The 17,321-nt window shown below is 34.9% G+C and overlaps 1 protein-coding gene across 1 annotated transcript in view; it reads left to right on the top strand.

Moving 5' to 3' along the window:
* The window catches only part of AK5 (adenylate kinase 5), a 39,128-nt gene continuing 21,807 nt past the window's right edge, over nt 1–17,321 (top strand). Inside the window, exons 1-4 of the mRNA XM_010716336.2 lie at nt 1–196; nt 1,194–1,361; nt 6,924–7,093; nt 7,216–7,329. Coding sequence (XP_010714638.1) covers nt 28–196; nt 1,194–1,361; nt 6,924–7,093; nt 7,216–7,329 — 621 coding nt within the window. The 5' untranslated portion in view covers nt 1–27. The remainder of the gene's footprint in view (nt 197–1,193; nt 1,362–6,923; nt 7,094–7,215; nt 7,330–17,321) is intronic.

The raw sequence follows: 17,321 nt of genomic DNA, 5'->3' as shown, positions 1-17,321 counted from the left end.
ACATTGCAGAGTCTGTTGAATGGATTAATGTGTTACAAACCTGATGACCCTATTGAATATTTGGAAAGCTGCTTGCAGAAGGTAAAAGAGCTTGGAGGATCAGAAAAAGTGAAATGGGACACTTTTGTCAGCCCAGAAAAGAAGACTCTGCCTCCACTCAATGGAGGACAATCGAGGAGATCTTTTTTCAGAAATGGTAATGTATTAAGTATGAAAATATTTATAATTTCTGTATTATGAATGGTTTTACATCCACTATTGAATTATTTTATACTCACATCTATAGCAGACCGAGCCTCATTCTGATCTTCCTTAGGCAAAGGATTAAGTTTTCTGTTCACTTGGGTTTTCACGTTTCTCCTCCTACAACAAATGTTATGTGAGAGAGGAAGTTGTAATCATTTTGCAGCCTGATAATGCATGTTTGCTGTGTAAGTGGTTAACACATAGTGGAGAGGTTTCTCATACCCTCCTTAAAATATTTGCAAAGACAAGATCAGAGCTCTCTTAATGCATCTGGGTTTTGTTTTTGGTTGGTCCTTATGGGTAACATATGTACCAACTTTTTTTTTTTTCCTAATTTATATTGAAGCTATATGCAGAACGTACTAAATATGATGCAAACTACAAATTCTTAGAAAAAGATGCTTCTCATAAAGCCAAGCAAATGTCATTATCAATACCTTTAATTATTTTATTTGTAATGTTAACAAGGAGTAGTTAGCTTGTCTTCCAGTTGCCATAGTTATTCTTCCTTGCCATCTAGCAGTTCATTAAACTAATTAGCAAGAATACTATTCTATCTCTGTGTACAACATGTATCACCAGAGGAGTTCTGCTTAGCAGTACAGGCTGTCTGCACAACACAAGCTTCCTCTTCTCAGAGGCCACTGCCAAACTCTGGGTGCTATGAGCAAATTTTCACAGAAAAGCTGAAGTATTTGTAAATTTAAGGAAAAACACCAAAGAGAACGGACTCTTAGTGGTTCCAATGTAATAAATCAGATAACCAGAGGCAAGGAATATAGTAACAGCAAGCACATTGTAAAATTAAAAGATACTATATTTTTTACTACAGTGAAGGCTAGTCTTTATGCCTTATGCTTATTTATTATATTTAAATCTGTGTACAGAATAGGTTTTCAGTTTTCTGTATATTTGCACGATTCCCAGTTTATCTTACTATTTTACAGTGATGCCTGATAATTCTAACTTCCCTTACCGACGGTATGACCGACTCCCTCCAATCCAACAGTTTTCTATAGAAAGTGACACCGATCTTTCTGAAACTGCTGAGCTAATTGAGGAATATGATGTGTTTGATCCTGCAAGACCTCGACCAAAAATTATCCTTGTCATAGGTATGAACACCGACTCATTTTGACAACATTTTGTCTTCCCTGCGTTGACTTTTTACTTGTTCTGCAAACAAGTAGCAGGTGCCTGTGTGTATTTAAATGCAGGTATTCTGTCTGCTCTAGCAAGTGGTGCAGCCCGATTAGAGTGAATCAGAAAGAGAAATTGTTGGCGCTGAGGACATAACATCCAACTGCTAGCATTGTAATGGAGTTACCATGAGCATTTCTGGTCCTATTCTGTAGCTTCAGTGTCAATTAGTGGCTGGAGTTTCTATGGTTTACTTTTGGAGCGTATCTGCTGGTACAGTCTAACCTAAAATGAATCATTCCATGACAGGTCCCCATGTGAATCAAAGTGGTCTTCCTTTGGATCTGAACCGAAACACCCAATGTAGATGTACCCAAAGCTGCTCACAAAAAAAAGGGACTATTTAAAATAACGGATAAGTCAGTTCAAATAGGTGATAGGAATGTTGTCTTCTATATTTAGAACCTTAAAAACTGATCATCAGGCCCATCTGGGCTGAGTGTATACTATCTCCAGTGCATAGCATTCATAAAGTAATCTCTAGGTCTATCAGCAAGTGAATCTTGTGCCAACTTCAGAGAAAGAGAGCCCTGAAAGAGTTAATTGTGCTCTCTCTCCAGGTTCTCTCTTGTATGCTGTTTAGTGCCCTTTCTAAGCAACTCCTATTTTCCAGCCTCAAACAATCATGCCTGTTTATTAAAAGATAACTGCAGTTTAAGGCTAAATCAACATTTTCTTTTTTTGCTGAATTTTAGTTGTTTGAATTAATTTCTTTGTTATCTGGGGTGGTTGTCTTTCTGCACTGTTTAAATAGGTACAAGCACAGGTATCAGGAGATAGAGGATCACATTTTTGTCTATAAATCCTTATTTATACTAAAAAGAGAGATTTTCTCTGTAATAGAAAACAGCAAGAAACAAAAGAGAAGTGTCTTCCCTGCATTATAAAGTGGGATCTCTAGGTACAGAATGTGCTCCAGGGTCTGCATCCAGCAGTCCTCAGAAATGTGACAGTCAAATATATTACAAACAGAAAAACAGGCATTTTTCTAAATATTTGTGGTATGCCAAAAGAATGGCTTAGCCATTTATACTGCATTCATATTTTGTTTCTGAGTGACAAATCACAATAGGCAAATCTCTCCATGCACCACTGAACTATCAAGTTTACGTTAGATGGAGAAAGACCACATGCCCTTCATTCATCTTAATTAATTAGCTAGCCTTCCTTTTAATACAGAGAAAAGCTGTCTCTTTTTCAATGACCACAAAATTCTCTTATGCACTGAAATTTGCATCGCTCTATTACAGTAGAGCAATGAATGAAGATTCGATCTAGACAAGAGAGATTGGCTTTCACCTCTGGAACTGAGTGCAGGAGTATTTAAAGTGAAATCCTTGAACACCCGCATATAGTAAGCAGAGCATGGATTTTGCAGAGCTTTTGTTTTCCCCCTTTTATAAAGAGAACATTGTAAACATCCCACAAAGGCTATTTCAGGTTTATTTTCCAATTGAGTTTCTCTGAATCTGCCTATTTATAGTGTGATCTGACAGCAACACAATAATATATAAATCTTAACAGCTACTGTCCAATTTTATACAATATCAAGAAAATTTCTCCCAAATTCAACTTTCTATTGAGAAAGCACATAAAAACATAAATGGGAAGTATAAAAGAAAGAAAATGAAAAAAAAAGGCCACTATGTATTTCAAGAGACAAAAGTTCTACACAAAAAAAACTCTTGCATACTGTTCAGTTTGCATAAAATGCCCGCTAAAGTTCCAGTTAAGCAATCTATGACTAACTAGATTTAATTTACCTTACTGCCTAGCTACTATGACACTTGTTCCATTCATTGTTGGGGATTGAAACAAACAAAACTTAAGGAACTATCTTCTGCTTTACATATTAGTGAACTTTAATAATGCATTAACACAAGATCTTCTTAATGCTTCCATTAAGGTTTTTACAGTGTCTTCACTACATGAAATTTATCATGTATGTAATGCATCAAGTAGCCCATATGAGTGGGATTTTGGTTCTTTTTTTATATTTGCAGAAAAGTCTGCTGATGAAAATGTAAAGCTGCAAATCAAGTATGTGAAAAATCAGGTAGAATCAGCCAGGATGGTATGCATCTAAATTAATGGTTTCTAAGTTTCTAAAACATAATAGCACAAGGAAACAAGATTGTGTTTTAAAGATGTGCTTCCTAATGTATTTTGAGGAATAAGTTTTTACTATTGATAAAGTCTGAACACCTGATGTTCAGAGATTTCTCTGATGTTATTAGCTACATTGTGCACTATCTTTTAAACCGTTGTTTTTAAAATGCACTTAGTGAAAAACATTAATTAATATTAAATGGAGTTTTCATTTCATAGGAAAAGGGTGGATCAAAGTTAGAGCTGTCAATAGTTGGCTGACCCTTTCATTTGTTCAGTCCACAGCTTAATTTTAAAATCACAAATCTTGCAGAAATCCTAAGTAGATGAGTTTAATTTGAATTTACAACAGTGTAAGCAAGGTCAAAAGTTTGAACTTCTACCATATTAAAACAACCACCTTAGTAAAACTGTTTAGGCATTAACAAGCATCACTTAAAACCAGTTAGCAAACATAATCTTAGATGCAGTAAGTGTTCCCTGGTCTAGACATCTAAGAAGTAATCACGCTTTTCCTTAATAATGTATTATCTCAGAATAACTGGAAATAATGAAAAAGAAAAGTGATTTGATTTTCTTTTCTAATGTACAGTTTGCCAGTATGATTTATTTGAGTGAAAAAATGGAAATTATAATGATTTACTGTGAGAATTAATTTTGTCCGATCACTTTTCTTTTATAACCTGTTTCCCATTAGGTTGTAAATGGAAAACCCCAGTTTGCTCTGAAGGAATATTCTTTTGGATTGTAAAAAATGTGATCTGTGAGAGGTTTATGAACACTAAAGCAAATCTTTTTTTTATGCTTGCAAATTTGAATTGAAAGAAGTGTCAGTCTACACCTTTTTTCTGCTTCTCTTTAATGACAAAGGAAGTCTCTCCCTTACAGAAACACGAGATCTACTGGGTTTCAAAAAGTTCTACTAATTTTTTTCCAGCTCTTTTAGGCTTTTACAGAGACTGATGCTTTTTCAAGAAACAATTTCTCTTTTTCTGGTATACAACTCTACTGTAATTATTTTCCTTGTTCTCAAATTTTCTACTGTTTCTAATTTTCTACATATAAGCTACTTATGTTTTGAATCTTTCTTTTTCTGAGGTGCAAGATGGTTTGTTTCAAACTGGTCTAGCATCCTCAGGGAAATAAACTGAATTTCCATCTTTGAAAGAAAGTTTTATATCTGCAAGGATAATGCACAGCATTGGATCTAGTTTGTTTTACAAACTCTTCGTTTTAAGGCAGTCACAGCCTACTGCTGCTTATATCTGGTAGCTAGTATTATTGCAAAAAAAAAAAAAGCCACAAATTAATACAAATAAGTGGTACACTTGAACAAACACATAAAATATATAGAAAATATTGTATACATTATTTATGTTATGCACATTAGATTGCAGTATGTGGCTTTATATATATAGCTTACAGAAATCTTTACACAGAGTGAGTAGACATTCTTGTAGTTAAGAATAGATGTACTTATTCACCTGGCAATGTCTACTCCATGCAAACCAGCAGCAATCAGCTGGCAATTGGAAGCACTTCTCTGTGCTGTGCTTTTCATCTACTTAAAGAAAAGCTGGGAATCCACTACTGCAAACTCACTATCGTTCCAGATTACCAAGAGCCTGTAATAAATTATAAACAACATAGTATTATCTTGTTAGAACATCTGTATCAGGTATGGTTTTGATACAGGAGCAAAACAGAGCATAAGGTTTGGTGAAATGTAGCTGTCATGGGGAAGGCTGAGTGTGCCATCAGAAGGAACTGAAGAGAGCCAAAGCAGAGCTGCTTTGTAGCCACTTGGGTGGATTGTTGTACCTGATTCCTGGTATAACAAATGATTGTGTATCTCAAAAGGGAAAAGTTCTTTATTCTAACAAAGAGGATAGCTAGAAAAAAAAATAATGATCACCTAGAACACTTGACATTCAAGAATAGCTGTAAAGCCTAATTTAATTTACAAAAAGAAGAGAGAAAGCTTGTGCCTTGTTAGGCGAGAGAAGTACCTGATCTGTGTTTCAACAGCAAGGCAGAGTTACCAGCACAGAGAGAGTGCAGAAACCTTGCTCATGGCTGGTGGTGGCACTGAAAGCCCTCTGCCATGTAATGCTATGGTACAGGTTTGAGCCTGTGTATACAGAGTGTCATAACTGTGTAGAAAGAAATCCTGGAAATCTTATTCTACAGCCAGATCTGTATTAATCATATAAATGTCTAAAACCTATTTATGGGAATTATGCAGACAATGATAAGAAAGAGTTCTATTATTACTAGAAGGCAGCTCATTGCATCCATATTTACTTTTATCACATTGCTGGATTTTTTCAATGTTCAGAGAAAATGTGTAGTATATTTTTAATAAAGCTAATTCCTTGTCTGTTGAACTAAAACTCAATGCTCTCATGCAAAAAATGCTCCCAAAATAGCTAGTGTTGGGAGTTAATATCAAAACATTTGTTTTGGTTTTGATTTTGTATGCGATTTAGTAATATGCATCTTTCTGTAAGTAATATTTATTTCTATCAAAACCATTCCCTATTCTTACACACCAGGTTCCAGTTTCAATGTTTTCCACATCTTATCATGTTCTATTAATTTAGATCTGTTCTGACTTTTTTATACATGTATTCTTGCTTCTCTGTCCAAGTGAACCTCGCCTCAGCATTCCCTATTGTCTAATGTGGCTGTGATTTTGATATCTGTTCTGTCTGTGTTCCAATGAAGGGTCTCTTTATTCTTCAACTTGTCCAGCAAACTGAACCCAACAAATTGCTTCTTTACCAGATGCTTCAAGCATCAATACTAGAGGTATGCATGGTTCAATAAGAAGCCATCTACCAAATTACTGTGGAAATATCTCAGCTGATTATTTAATATTTTTTCTGTATTTTAAAATTACAAAACCTCAGAAACTCACATTTAGGAGCAGATTTTATTAGTTCCATTTCTTGAGTAGTCCATTGATTTCACTGCTTTGTTTAAACAGGTATGATTCTGCCATGAGTAAACAAGGCTATCTGAATCTACCTTTGGATTCAAAGAATTCAGAGGAGACTGATTCATTTGTCTCTCCTTTCCACAAATCAGGAAAAATTCCTTTTCAGGAACAGCTTTAGAATGAGGTCAAGCCCAGAAGAGGATATTTATTTTTTCTTCATAAGTAACTTGTATTCCTTTGTAGTTTTAAAAACAGTTACCTTTATAACGGGGTAGGTGAGAGCCCTTTCTAATGTCTGGTAACAAATCATGCAACTGCAAGGTGTGTTCTGGTACTGAAGGATTGGTGCTTACAGCAGAGATTTCTCATATGAGTGAGTACTTTGGATGACAGTTTAATTTAATGTTTTGCTTATTCTTAACGATAGGTGGCCCAGGAAGTGGTAAAGGAACACAGAGTTTGAAAATAGCGGAACGCTATGGATTTAACTACATATCAGTTGGTGAATTGTTAAGGAAGAAGATCCACAGCACAAGCAGCAACAGAAAATGGAGTCTAATTGCGAAAATAATTACTACTGGAGAACTAGCCCCCCAGGTACAGCAGAGTTAAGCCTTTGTTAATGTCTACTTTCTAAGGATTTGTACGTACTGTCTTAATGTGCGCCATCAAGGAAACCTACTTCACAATACTGAATAAACTTCTTTTCTGTGTGAAAGGAAACAACCATAACTGAGATCAAACAGAGATTAATGCAGATCCCTGATGAAGAGGGTATAGTGATCGATGGATTTCCCAGAGACGTTGCCCAGGCAATCTCCTTTGAGGACCAAGTAAGAGATTGTTTTTGTTTATTTTATTGGTGTTTCTTTAACAGGCTCCTTGAAATTCCAGGAAAGACTAGTTATTTCTAATTGAGCATTGCTCTTTAAATCTTTGCAACTATGTAATTACAGACTAAAAGGTCATTCTTTTGATTTATGCTATAGAGTGTAAAGACAAAGTATTTGTAAAAAGAAAGTGTAATAACGTAACCAATAATCCAAGTCCCCTGCCTCAGTAATTAAAATCCTCTCATGATGTAGAAAATTACATAAAATCTAACAATTAATTTTTTTATACATTAGTGATTTAGAAAGCGTGTATTTCCATATCTAAATGTTCAATTTAATCTACGTTAAGACAAACATACTTAAATCAATGCATATATTTGCAATGCATTTAATCTCATATTACTACTGTGCATTGAAAAGACTGGAATAAAATTGCCTGTTTTGCAGGTTTTCTGAACCAGAAATGACGTGGGTTTTTTTTAAGTCACTTTTGTTATTATAAGTTACACTCCTAGGATTTAGTCAGCTGAAAGTGTATTTGTGAATTCTATTCAGATGTTATTTTTATATGTATATTTTAAACTCATCTAAAAATACTTAAATTCAGTGGAGAAAAAACAGGCTATGTCATTTTCTTACCAAGTGCTGTTAACATAACAGTTATGGTCACAAGTAATGGTTGCAGTTTCAGTGCTGCATTTTCAGAGCGCCTTTCAAGCAGAGCATTTCAAAGTACTTCACAATTGCTAGCATACAACCAGTTCTGTACTTTGAATTCTAAGTGGCATTGCCAAGACAGAAGTAACAAAAGGAAGCAGTTAACGAGGCATTTCATTAATGTGCTTTTATAAGGTAGTATTCTGGGCAAAATTTAGAAGACTGGTTTGAGGAAATTAAAGGAAATTCATAAAATAGTTATTATAGAAAAGAGCCAACTGCCAGCTGTATCTCCTTATAATTAATGAAAGAGATGATTGATTATTTTATAAATGAAACATAGAGCATAAATTTAGGCATTTCCTTGTCTCATTTTTATCTCCAGTGTATTTTGTGATAGCATGACTTAAGTGTATTTCTTGGTACTCTAATTTTGTGCTGATGTTATGGGTGATGAAAGAACAGGGGGGAGGAATAAAAGTGGAAGAACTGACAGGATCTAAATTATTAAGTTCTTCAGCTTATTAAATTCTCCCTTTGCAAAGGAAAACCAGTTAAACATCACTTGAGCACCCATCATCGGATCCATTAGAAAACCAACTAACAAATGGAATCCAGGATGTATTAGAAAAAGCTCTGGCAAACCACACCATGGAAGGGGAGAAAGATTAAAAGTATTTAATGTATGCTTAGACTCTCTCACTGAATCATTCAAATATGCTTTTCCAGTATTTCCTAATTTATTTTCTAAGATTCCTCTCTACAGATTTGGTTAGTCCTTGTTGATTTTATAAGACAACTTGATAAAATACTGAAAGAGAGATAAAAAGCCTGACTTTTGCTCTTTTTTATTATGTTCCATTTCTTCAAGGATGCTGTAGATTGGTCTTATTTTTCTAGAGACAAGAGAGAATGTATGTAATCATTTTAGACTTGATTATATTCTCAGATAGTTTGTTCATTTTTAGTCTAATGGGATTTGCTAAATCATCCTCCTCAAGGCCTGATTCTGCCTGAAAGATAGATGACCAAGTCTCTCTAAAAAAAACCCCATGGCACTTCATAAAGGGTCACCTTTCAATCTTACCTGCTCTGAAATCAATATGGGGAAGGAAAGAAAACTTGTTCTGTTCAGACTATCTTCTGATTTAATCTATCCTTGCAACTGACCTTGTATATGAATATATCTAAGGCCACAGAAGTAAATACAGAAAAAGGACATACGTATTTCAACATACACTTTTTTAATCCAGTGGAATATGTTCAGTGTTTCATATTGACTTCATATTTTACACAAATAAAATGTTTGCTGTTTTTTAAAATCCTCTGTTTAGTAAGCCATAATCTTGCTCACATACAGATGATCTTGTGATAAGGGAAGAGAACTATCAGCAGACATGGTACTTGTCTTTCCTCACATAATGGGGCTGACAGGAATCCATGGCATGCCAAATCATTTACATTAAACTTGTTAACATTTTTAAGCAACTCAGAGATCCCTCAATAAGAAGTGTAATTGAGTTGTGGAGGATTCAGTGATTAACTGTTGTGATGATTTGTGTAGGTCTGCAATTAAAGATGCAGCAGGTGTTTTCCACAGCTTAGAAATGTTATCGCTTTCTTGCTCACAGTGTGTTTTTATAATTTATAATGAGGAAGAAGCAGAATTTTTCTCATTATCCAAAACTGACAATATGAGAAATAATTAATGGAAATTTCAGGAAAGAAAGTTATGATTAAATAATAAGACTCTTTCTAATTAGAAGACCTATTAAACAGTGGAAAATCCTTGGGAAGAAAATAGCAAAATCCCACAAAATGCAAATAGACAAACCACATTATTCAGTAAGTCATATACACTATTATTACCAAGACTTCACCTGTAGAATACTGAAATGTATTGATAAAAAGTTCTGAATAAAAATCAATTCTTATTCTCGTTACTATCAGCTTAGTCAGGGACTAATACTTATTTTACGGATGGTCACTTTAAGACCATCCAATACACTCCAGTAGCCACTTTAGGACTATTTCATGTTTATATACCTGAAAAAAGAACATTTTATAAGACACAAGCCATTATAAAGCTTACTTTTACGGGAACTGTCAAGAGATACTTGAAGTATCTGTATAATTGTTTTCCTTTATTATGCATCTCTTCACTGTAGCTAATTGTTTTCATTACAGTGTTCTAAAAGGAAATCATATCCTTTAGAACAGTGATTTTACAGTTTTATTTGTTCTATGAAGCAGACAAGGGTGACTGTTAGTTTATCTTCATCCTTTGAGTTTACTGGGATGTATATTTATCTGTAAAGCCATAAAAGCTTTAAATAAGCAAAGAAGCATTCATTTTACCAGTAGTATTTTCCACTGTATAGCCTTTCTCCTTTGCCCTTATTTACATAAACAGAAAAAACACTCCAAGCATATATTTAATAATACCAAAAATAAATTGCAGGGGGAGAATGTGAAGGAGAAATTATTAAACTGTATGGAACTAGAGGTGAGTAATACAAGATACTGAGAGAATAGCTAAGGTTCAAACACAGACTGAACAAATGTAAGGAGAATAAGAGGGCTGCAAAAACCAAGAGTAATTACAGACCAAGCAAGCATATCTGGTCATTATTAATCACAAGAAGTCTATATTGTTTTGTTATCCATATGCTTAATATAATTTTAATCTAAGCTACACAATCTCCCCTTTCTCTGTCTCTGCATATTATGGATGCTAGCGAACTGGAAGGTATAAAATCTGAACTGGTCCCAAAAGCACTGTAATTCCTTGAACTCTGCTTACCAAATATTTTTATATATGTTATTACATTGCTCTCACTATTAAGAAGTGCGCTGAGTTATTGCAAAGATAAACTAATTTATATTGGAAGTGGTTCAACATATTAATAGCCAGCGGAAAAGGATAAAATTAGCTAAGGTACCTTGTTTCTTTTGCAAGCACACAATAGAATCAAACTGTGCTGCATCTGCATATAGCTTTGAAATAAATTATCTATGCTAAAATAATTCTATTGCTTTTATGGCTGACATAGCTGTTATTGAGACCTGACATCATTTTAGTTTTATCTCTTTATTTTGTGAAAAAGTTAAATGAATACATATATGTCTGAACTCTGGTTAATATACCCGTCCTATATAACATATAGTACAGAAATACACAATGTTAAAAAAAACTCTCGTTGAACTTCACTTGTAATTGCTCTTGCAATTTTTATCCCATTATCTAATCCAGAAGCTAAACCCTCCTCTAGTAAAAATGTTAGTAAACAAGCCAAGGCATACCAGCTTATGCTAACACTCCCAGAGATAGGTATCGTTAAAAAAAATTACGACTTCTGTCTTACTATGTTGCTAGGCTCTGATGTGGACAGTAATTACTCAAAGTGTTGCTAGGCAGAACTGTATTAAAACGCGTCACATATCAGTGACTAAAGTGCCTAAGATAAGTCAGTGTATCATTCACAACACTCACAGAATCACAGTATTTCTCTTCCTGCTCAGATCTCAAAGCCAGAAGGATCACTCTGTTTCCAAGCGATGTTGTCAATATGGACTAAGTGGATGAAAAGCACTTTACAGATATGAGGAATTTTAAATTAGAATTCAAACTTTTTTTGTTATTATTTTGAACACTGTAATATCACTGTTCCTGTCATCCATATGTTTTGAGCAGGAAAGAAGTCTTAAGATGTCATCAGTGATATTTGCAGATTTTCATCAGTGCTTACAGGCCAGCAGCACCTCTACCATTCTGGTCACTTAGTTACACCAGCTTAATTTCTTAATTGTCAGTTACTCATTTCAACTTGTCAGATCTCATAGCTGTGAGTACTGGAGAAGTCGGTCAGTTTTCTGGGAACTTCTTATTGGAGTTGAAATAAAGCCTACATTTTTCTTTTTTATTCTGCCTTTGAAGACTGCAGGAGTTGGACTCAATGATACTTATGGGTCTCTTCCTACTCAGAATATTCTGTGACTTTCCCTCAGTCCCGTGATTATGAGAATGTCAGCTCTCACTGTAAAGCAAAATAAGATTCAAGTACTCGTGGTTATAGAGAAAAAAATGAAGAGATGAATTTTAATAGATTAAAAGCAAACAGAACTTCCAGTTTACATACTTATTTTAAATATCTGATTATTTCTGGATCCTGGTCATTTTAAAATTCCTTCTGATTGGCAGTATGCTGCTTCAATACTCGTTTATTTAGCTTTTTCAGTCACAGACATATAGTAACCCTAAAGCAGAAATTCCTAAGGTATCTTTTATCTCTGCTGAGTGTAGAATACAAGAAAGGTGTTTAGATTCAAAGCACGCTTTCAAAAATGCCAAGGAGAAAATGGTTTACTTACCATTAACTCGTCAGTTTGAAATTCAGCAAGTCACCTAGAGTACCAGCATGCTCAAGCATTCTGAATATCTTCATCTCCACTAACACTGCAACGAAATGCTCTGACTGGGGTACTGAACTTAAATGACTTGTGAAAAAGAAATTGCAGTTTGACTTTGTGTGCAGTCTCTCACTCATCTGGCAATACGTTCTTACCCTTCCCAGGAGAAACAATTTATCATGTTATTATTTACCAGTTAATTTCACTTACCGCTTTGGGACTTTTTTTCCCGCCTCCCTTTTTCAATTATTTATGCATAACTTCTGATTTCAGCAACTTCCTTACCGATATTAACACTTTCAATTTCATTAAGTACTGATGCAGTTTGTTTAAAATACTTTGTTTCAATAATTGTGAAATGAAATGGGGAACAACTATTAGAATTAATGGATACTCATTAATGAATATCATTTAACTCCTTGATAAAGAGAATTAATTTCTATAAGAATGTACTCTTAGAAATATTTTTGTTTTGTATGGCTTGGGTGACAAGGATATATTTGAAGATGTAAAATGTTAAAATTTACTAGTTCTGTTACTTAAATTATCTAATTATTACTTTAAAATGTCCTTAAGTATACTATTCATAAATGTACAACATCTACAAAGAATAACTAGTTCATCTCAGCAGCAATTCAAGTTTACTTTTTATCTCCCAGATACACTCCTTATGGAAAATACTGTGTAAATTAATTGTGATAAAGTAAAGCAGGCCATGCAGAAGGGACAGTATAGGCTTTTGAGGAGGAGCTGACCTCCTCTCACAGCGCCAAGAAAACAGTCTGATGCTTAAACCTCCAAGCAGAAGTGATGCCTGCAGTCCCTTCATAAGCTTGACAGAGGTGTTAACAGCCAACTCTCCTATGGCAGTCTGACTGCTAAGATCATAGTCCACAAAGAGCTTCCCATGAAAAAACTGTTCCATCAATAATGTAAGCTCCAGAACAACTAATAAAATGAATGCAATCCTTCTGATGATCCACAGAAGGGGAAAGAATCTATTCTTTGCAATAGTGAAGAATACAGTTACAGTATTCTTGTTACAGTAAAGCTATTTCTCTGCGCCACTGTCTTTATATACTTTTCATTTCATTTCTTCCTCAGCATCTATCTCCCTTCCCCCACATTTCCACTCCACTGTCCTAGTCTGAGAAGCTTCACAGATTCAGTCTGTGAGGATGGATATATATATAACCAGTCATTTGTATGAGGAGTAGCAACATACCACAACATAAGGTCGCATTACTATGTTTCTCTCATTATTCTCATTGGCCCTGTGAGTTATAAATTGCTTTTTTAAAGTCAAGCAAGAGCAGGAAGCTTGTAGAATGGCTTTATCATTGTCTGTCTTCTCCTTGGGTAGCTAAAGCACTCTCCTGAGAAGGACAAGCAGTGTTTCAAGTTTCTGCTGGGTAAGACCTCATGTTTTCTCTTTTTCTGTGCAAAGACTTTTCCTGCTTTCCAAAGGAAAGCTCATCCATTGCTGATCCTTATCTCTCAGGAAATAAACTAACAGTCTGTGTTCAGAAAGGCTTAAGATGCCTGCTGAGCAGTTCTGAACTCAAGGTCTGCATAGACTTCTTTGTAGAAGTACTGTATTTAAGCTAGGGATTTCAACTGGTTAACTCTTCAACACAGGGAAAAATCTGTACTAGTCCTCCCTAAAGGCACCTGGCTCTCTTAATCAATTACCAATTAGTCTTATCACCTACTCTGGGAAATCTACTGGAAGCTTATTGTCAGGCAACATGAGTATGGTTCAGAAGCACTTGCCAGAAAGAATCCTATCCTCAGGATTCATTCTTTGACAAGAAGATTCATAATTTTGCTTTTCTAAAACAAGATGAAACTACGTAGTCTGGTAACCCAGCAGAGATGGAACTATAAAATCAAATCAGTAATTAGAAGTGAGAGCATCCTTAGAACTGGCATAAATGTACTTGCTAGGAACTTTCGCCAACTGAAATAAAACACACTGCTGAATTAATGATGACTTTTCATGAGCTGTAGGTTAAGTTTCTCATGAGTGTCTACTGGAACATACTAGGAATTAACAAGCAAATGTTTTCATCTCTTGTCTAATGAGAAACGACCACAGAGAGTGTAATCATCTAATTTCTAGCAAACAACCACTCTACTTTCACTAACAAGAGAAGTAGAAAATATCCCAAGAGAAATGACCATCTTTCTACTCATACTGCTTACATCAATTACTGACTGGAATGGAATACTCTCAACTTACTCTTAGTACCACTTTAAGGAAGGAGATTTAGAACCAAAGAGAGTATGATTTACTTACTAGTAAATACTATTCTAAAAGAATGAGAGGACTGAACATTTCCTACCAGTGATATTTTAAGTTATTGCCATATGTTCTTTGTATCAGTTAAAATTCAGAAAGTTGTGAATAATCAGAAACTTATCTGTTCTCATAAACCAAGATTTTCCCTTCTGCCAAAATTTGTAAGTAGTTTAATTTGGTTCCCCTGGATGTGAGTAACACTGTCTACCTTCAACATAAGATGAGTGTGTTAGGAGAAATCAGCATGAAGGAATGCAGTTCTCCTACCTCTGCTGGATCTATACACAGAAGACCATTTCTGTAAGTTCAGTCTAAGAATAAACCTTATTGCCTAGTCAAAATACTCAACAGTGATTAATTCTGAATTAGGTTTGTTTTCACATGAGTTGTAAGAAGTTCTTTGTTAGAAAAAAAAGAGAAAAAAAAAAGTATTTTTAACCTTATATTTATAGAGAGCTAGCTGTACTACCAGAGAAGTAAGCTCAGATGTTCATATATTCACACTACTCTGTTACATTCCACCTTATTTATAAGCATGTTTTGCAAACGGGTGCAGTTGAGGTAAATGGAAACAGGGCATTTTATGAAAACAAAAAAGGTTTTAGTTTCTGTCCTCATGTCTCCAATCATCCACAATGTGAATAAAATATAAATTGATTTTCTTTGAGATCTCATTTAGTTTTCAATAATGCTAAAGAGGCCACTATTCTACTTGCTACTGCTGCTTATCAGAACGTCCTTTGTGGTTGGAAAATGGCTCTGCTTTCTACCTCCTCCACATCCTGCTCTTTTAGTGAACTACTTTGCAAGCAAGAGTTAATGACATTCACTCCAATTTTGAAAAGTTGTTATTTTTTTTTTTTTACTTCCAGGGGAGCCTTTTTATGCCTACACTGCCAATAGAAAAGGCTATGTACTTCATGTTGTATTCTCTCAAATGACAGAAACCCTGCTAGTCTTGACTATTCAGTCTAGTATATGGCTATTCTTAGGCAATTGGAGATCTCTGGATAGAGGGATCTAGATAGAAAGTATATTCAGAAACACGTTTTTGTTCTGGCCCTCAACAGTAATGTATTGGTAACAACTTGTGTGAAGAACATAAAGAGATAAATTCCTTCTTTTTCCTTTAGAACACATGTAGATGTTTTGGTGATATACTTGTATACCTCAAATCAACAAAAGAACAAAGAAATTTATTCTATACACTGGAGACACCATGCGAAGCATGTCTTTTTAGTGCTCTTGATCATCCACCATAATTTTTAATGTAATTAGATTGTCATTTCAAGAATAGTAAGCTAATTTGTTTTACTAATATAAAAAAGACTTTTTTTTAGATAAGTATGGATTGCAGAAATAATTTCATGCTTGTGTGTGAGAACCAATAAACCCTTTCTAATCTGTAATGAGATTAAAATATGCACAGTAGAATAGGGCTTATTTTTATCATGCAGAGAATCATAATACATTTTAAAAGGCAATCTTAACGAGAAAAATATTTTTAAGTGAGTCTTTCAAGGGACAGATATTTATTTGTAAAAACAATAAATTAAACAGAAGAACACAATCAGATCTCATGAATGTGATCAATAAACACTTGTAAAATTCTTTGAGTTCACATTTCTGACTGATTTCTGTTTCTTCTACCATGTGCACTAAGTTGCAATGACCTCTGAAGACTGCCTGTGAACATTAAACAGAATTATTAAGTGAGGCTGAAACAGAACTTGCCACACTGACCAAAAAGGATAGGAGAAATTAATATCCTTTTAACTGCCACCCAGCCTCTTGAGAAGTGCACCAACTTCAGCAAAATTTACAGGAATGGAGAAAATCTTACAGGAAAATAAATGCTATAATACTGACAGGTCCAGGAAACATTTATGTAATACTTGAACTGAATCACAGAATTGTAGGGGCTGGAAGGGACCTCTAGAGATCATCTAATCCAAGCCCCCTGCCAAAGCTGTCTCCCTAGACCAGGTTGCACAGGTAGGCATCCAGGCATGTCTTGTGTATCTCCAGAGAAGAGGACTCCACAACCCCCCTAGGGCAGCCAAACTGAAAACATGTTCTAACAAGGGACAGGTAGAATTATAAAACATTCAATAAAAAAGAAAAAGTGAGCCATACCAGAGTGCATGCAAAAGCTTACAGCAGATCTTGGAACAGGTTTGTTTTCTCCTAGTCCTAGGCATCTGTCAGCTCCATCGTAGCTGCTGGGTTTTAAATGCTACCTTACTGAAAAGAAAACCTTCCAGAAACAGAAACCATACAGTTCCCTGCAGAATACAGGGCATTTATATTTTGCTCTTTATAAAGATCTGAATTTTAGCAAAGGGAACCTTCTGGTAATGAAAACAGCAAGTAAGGCTAAACAAGTTTTCTGGAGCAAAGTAAAAAATTCCTTCAAAATTTTCCTTATAATTTCACATGAGACAAATAGGCAGGCCTTCAAATAAGAAGCCTCAAGCCTATGAATTCTTATCCTTCCCCAAAATAAAAGTACTTAATTAAGATCCACTTTATGCAAATGTTGCATAGCTGGGTCTTATCTAGTAATGGATTTGCTGAGTCCTGTTTTTCAGAGCAGTCAACTTATTCACAGGCTTCTTGAATT

Source organism: Meleagris gallopavo, chromosome 10 (genome assembly GCF_000146605.3).
Source record: "Meleagris gallopavo isolate NT-WF06-2002-E0010 breed Aviagen turkey brand Nicholas breeding stock chromosome 10, Turkey_5.1, whole genome shotgun sequence".
In the NCBI taxonomy this organism is placed as follows: Eukaryota; Metazoa; Chordata; class Aves; order Galliformes; family Phasianidae; genus Meleagris; species Meleagris gallopavo.
Note: the sequence above shows the minus strand (reverse complement) of the source record. Positions and strands in the feature narration are given on the sequence as shown.